The 5,000-nt window shown below is 48.3% G+C and overlaps 1 protein-coding gene across 1 annotated transcript in view; it reads right to left on the reverse strand.

Moving 5' to 3' along the window:
* The window catches only part of LOC134094379 (coiled-coil domain-containing protein 33-like), a 75,954-nt gene that overhangs the window by 14,858 nt on the left and 56,096 nt on the right, over positions 1-5,000 (reverse strand). The window contains exons 11-12 of the mRNA XM_062547883.1: positions 2,520-2,649; positions 922-1,055 (exon numbers count right to left, since the gene is read on the reverse strand). Coding sequence (XP_062403867.1) covers positions 922-1,055; positions 2,520-2,649 — 264 coding nt within the window. The remainder of the gene's footprint in view (positions 1-921; positions 1,056-2,519; positions 2,650-5,000) is intronic.

Raw genomic sequence — 5,000 nt, forward strand, 5'->3', positions numbered from 1 at the left:
ACCAGGCCTGTATATATCAGCACAGCCTGGAGAAGACAAACACACAAACAGACAAACACACACACACACATGGCTGTGCACAGATCCATCAGGCCAGGGCATGGGCGGAGGGACGGAGAAAGAGATGGATTTGTGGACATGGGAGGCCATTTTGTAAATCACATAACACTCTGCGATCCTGTTATAAAGCTAAGCCGATGCTTTTATAAATGCCTCCCCTGGAGACAGGGCTTTTATACACGGTCAACCTCGGGCCAGCGCTCTCAAATGCCTCGTCCTCCTTTCACTGGAATGTCCACTCACGGCTCCATCTCTCATCATCATTTGTGTCAAGCTAAGCTCCCATTAGCGATATTAGCTGGTCAGTTGAAGATCTCTCTGGATCGACCAGATAGGGAATCTTATCCCTGTCTTCTGAAGAGGATGGGGGTATAAGAGGCAGAGTGAAGGGCAGGATAGCTGCCACAGCTAGTGAAGCACCCCCATTCAGAGCCCAGGTGCCCATTAAACACATACAGAAGCACATAATGAGCTGGAAAGGGCTGTAGAGGGAAAACAATGAAAGAGAGTAGAATTCTGGAGGTTGTTCTTCATTGTTTGGTCACTTGCCTCTGAGCCAATCAGACGCAGGACGATGCTGACAGAAGGGGTGGAGCCTGTGGTGGTCTGGAGATGGCTGCCCTGGGCAACAGAAAGGAGAGAAGCTTCTCTAAATGACTCAAGACAACTGGCACTCAGATTGACTGACTCATCAGAGCCAAAACACAACACAAGGAAAAAAAGTATTACGATACTATGGTATTGTTGAAAAATATCTTATTTATATATTATACCTTGCTGAAATGTATCCTTTTTTTAATTACAACATAGTTAACTACATTAGAGTAGTGTTTACATCAGTTAAACACTTTCTCACCCCACCTGCAGGGGGAGCTGTGGCACTCTAAAGCCCCTGTGTCCCCTCTCTGACATCAGCTTCCTGTAGAGGCTCTGGTCCAGGAAGAGCATGCAGAATCCCACTGGGCTACGCAGGTGCCAACTCACTGAATTCATTACTACAGAGAGAGGGAGCGAGAGAGAGAGAGAGAGAGTAGGAGGGGGAGGGAAATAGAGGGAATGTTAGAGGCAGAGAGAGAGAGAATGAGAGAGAGAGAGAGAGAGAGAAATATTGCTGACACTTTAACACCTCTCAGTTTCGCCTGATGTCTATTTTCATTCTGGCTCTAGCATATCCTCCTATAAGGTCATACCTAACACATCTGAACAAAAGCTTTCATATTGTAACAGTTCACTTATATATAAATATTCATATCCATTTCTGCTATTTCTTTTCTAAAATATGGTTTTGGCCCCATGTTTTATGATCTGAAATAACACAATATGTCCCTCTTAACATTTTCACTCAAATAATATATTAGCCATAGCCAAGTAGATATGTATCTCAGTAATCGGTTTCAACCTGTTCACTGTGCACTTGTCGTCTAAGTGTTTTTGTTCAGAAGGTTCCGATGGTTCCGTGTAGTGTTTTGTTTGTGTTGAGGAGATGCAGTGCACTGGTGTGCCGTGTAGTGTTTTTGTTTTTGTTTGTGTTGAGGAGATGCAGTGCGGTGGTGTGCCGTGTAGTGTTTGTGTTTGTGTTTGTGTTGAGGAGATGCAGTGCGCTGGTGTGCCGTGTAGTGTTGTTGTTTGTGTTGAGAAGATGCGCTGGTGTGCTGTGTAGTGTTTGTGTTGTTGTTTGTGTTGAGGAGATGCGGTGCTGTAGTGGGCCGTGTAGTGTTGTTGTTTGTGTTGAGAAGATGCGCTGGTGTGCTGTGTAGTGTTTGTGTTGTTGTTTGTGTTGAGGAGATGCGGTGCTGTAGTGGGCCGTGTAGTGTTGTTGTTTGTGTTGAGGAGACGCGGTGCTGTAGTGGGCCGTGTAGTGTTGTTGTTTGTGTTGAGGAGACGCGGTGCTGTAGTGGGCCGTGTAGTGTTGTTGTTTGTGTTGAGGAGACGCGGTGCTGTAGTGGGCCGTGTAGTGTTGTTGTTTGTGTTGAGGAGACGCGGTGCTGTAGTGGGCCGTGTAGTGTTGTTGTTTGTGTTGAGGAGGTGCAGTGCTGTAGTAGTGGGCCGTGTAGTGTTGTTGTTTGTGTTGAGGAGGTGCAGTGCTGTAGTAGTGGGCCGTGTAGTGTTGTTGTTTGTGTTGAGGAGACGCGGTGCTGTAGTGGGCCGTGTAGTGTTGTTGTTTGTGTTGAGGAGGTGCAGTGCTGTAGTAGTGGGCCGTGTAGTGTTGTTGTTTGTGTTGAGGAGGTGCAGTGCTGTAGTAGTGGGCCGTGTAGTGTTGTTGTTTGTGTTGAGGAGACGCGGTGCTGTAGTGGGCCGTGTAGTGTTGTTGTTTGTGTTGAGGAGACGCGGTGCTGTAGTGGGCCGTGTAGTGTTGTTGTTTGTGTTGAGGAGGTGCAGTGCTGTAGTAGTGGGCCGTGTAGTGTTGTTGTTTGTGTTGAGGAGATGCGGTGCTGTAGTGGGCCGCCGCAGCGCTTCACCTGTGGTGGTGGGGTAGAGCTCCAGCACCAGCGCCGCTCCGGCCGTGAACACGGTGGCGCAGTCTCGCCCCAGGAACAGGAAGCTGTGCCTCCACACGGGCCGCTCCTGGGGACAGCCTGCCGGGGACACCTGTGTGGCCCGCACAGAACAGAAGGGGTGAATGGACTCTTAATCAGCAAACACGTGTGGGGGGGGGGTGTTGTGGTGCAACGAAATACTGCACCTGTGCCATATTTGGGGGTACCAAGGTTTGATTCCGGCCCAGGTCATTTCCCGATCCCACCCCATTTCTCTCTCCCACTTGCTTAAATGGCATACCACACCAGACTGCAAATCACAATTTTGTTTTAAATTATATTTCCAACTTCATATTGAAAGTAATTTTCATGTCTCAGTTGAGTTTGTTTCTCTTTTCACACCTCATTGTTGCCAATAAATCCAGAGCTCCAAAGCAGCCGTGTGACAGACACACTCCCAGCCCTGTCTGCTCTGCTCATGCTGAATGTCTAAATTAGTTCTAGGAGGCTGGGGCTGCCAGTGTTTGTGCCGTTGGTATGGAGATCAACAGTTGGCACGGCGACCAGTGCCCCCCGAGGCCAGAGGTGTTGTGCTGGGGGGATGTGTGAGCATGCCCAGCACCTGGCTGGCGCCCTGGGGCATCGCTGAGTGTGTGTGTGTGTGTGTGTGTGTGTGTGTGTCTCTCTCTCTCTCTTTCTCTCTCTCTCTCTCTCTCTGTGTCTGTGCATGTGTGTGCGTGTGTTGTGCACACATTTGTGTGGGCTCATCTGTGTATGCATCTTTCTGTGGGTTTGCATTTGTGTGACTGTACATGGGTTTGAGAGAGTGTGTACATATGTGTGAGCACTGGTGGTGTTGAGGTGTGTTTGGCAGCTCTGTGTGCATTTAGGGAGGAATGGTTTACAGTTCACTGTATGTGTGTGGTTGTGTGCATGTCTGTTATGTGTGCTCATGTGTGTATTTGTGTGTGTGTGTGTGTGTGTGTGTGTGTGTAAGTGTGCCCATGTGCCCAGCCCAATGCTGGCAGATGGCATGAACACACAGGGGACAGGCTAAGCTCTGCTCCAGGGCATCAGGCTGGGCTGCAGCAGGTGAGAGAGGGACAGAGGGAGCTGGAGAGATGGTGCCAGGCAGAGATTGCAAGAGGTGTGAGTGTGTGTGTGTGTGTGTGCGTGTGTTTGTGTGTTTGACTGCTTCGATGTCTCTCTCTCTCTCTCTCGCTCTCTCTCTGTATACAGTATGTGTGGTGTGTGGTGTGTTTGGCTGTTGGCTGTGTGTGTGTGTGTGTGTGTGTGTGTGTGTGGCTGTGGGGTGTGAGCAGGTCAAACTGAGCCGCAGGCTGCAACACAGATGTTTATTCTGCCCTCACCTGAGTGTGCATCTGAGAAGCGTCTGATGTCTGTGTGGCACTCTGCCAACCCACTGCCTTTCATCTCCCCAAAGAAACCTGCTCATGTCAAGCTGCTATTACACACTATTTTCAGTAGCTACGCTCGGCTTTATTGTCATGTTTTCTGACACCAAGTAAGAGTTGTAATGATATCATGTACTTTAAAGTATCCTGAAACAGGGCATGTTTACCTTTCATATCTTTACAAAAGACTCTTTCACTAAAAGCAAGCATAACCACAGTGTGAGCTGTCTGTGCGTGCTGTCTTTCAGGCATTGTGGAACAGACCCAAAATCTAGGTGTTGGGATTCACTCACTCTAACTCCTCAGGCAGCGATGGCCCCTGAAATCTGCAGTAAGTGTTGTGTTACAGCAGGAGGGTAATGGGAGGTGCTGTGGTGTTGAAGTGCCTCTCATACTAGATGCTCACTGATGTGCAGGACATGTGATGTGTCCAGTGGCCAGAGTTTGGACAGCAGCCTGTGGGCTACAGACCCTGGGGACACAGAAGTGTCACTGGCACAGCCATGGTACACACACAAACACACACACACACACACACACACACATCCTTATACACTTGCAAAGGTCAATGGTGACAGGGACTCTGCAGGTCCGTATTGATTCCAGATGCAGCCCTATTATCCAGGGCAATTACTCCCCACAGCGACATCCTCATTAAGGAAATGTATTCCAATTTTAAGGATTCTCATGGATATTCCTGGAAGAGCCCAATCTGCAGACTTCTGATGTAAGGTCAGATAGTCCACAGACACCACTAATAATTCAACAACTTCCCTGAGCTAGTCAGACATGCATTTACATGAAAAATAATATTGACTCAAACATTTGAATCACACACACACACACACACACACACACACACACACACATACACACACACACACACACACACACACACACACGCACACACGCACACACGCACACACGCACACTAATTTACGCCTCATAGTGTATATTACAAGATTATAGTACAGCCTGAGTGTGGTAGTGTGTGTATGAGTATGTGTATGTGTATGTGTATGTGTACTGTATGTGTGTGTTTATGTTT

The sequence above is a fragment of the Sardina pilchardus genome, chromosome 10, assembly GCF_963854185.1.
Source record: "Sardina pilchardus chromosome 10, fSarPil1.1, whole genome shotgun sequence".
Lineage (NCBI taxonomy): Eukaryota > Metazoa > Chordata > Actinopteri > Clupeiformes > Clupeidae > Sardina > Sardina pilchardus.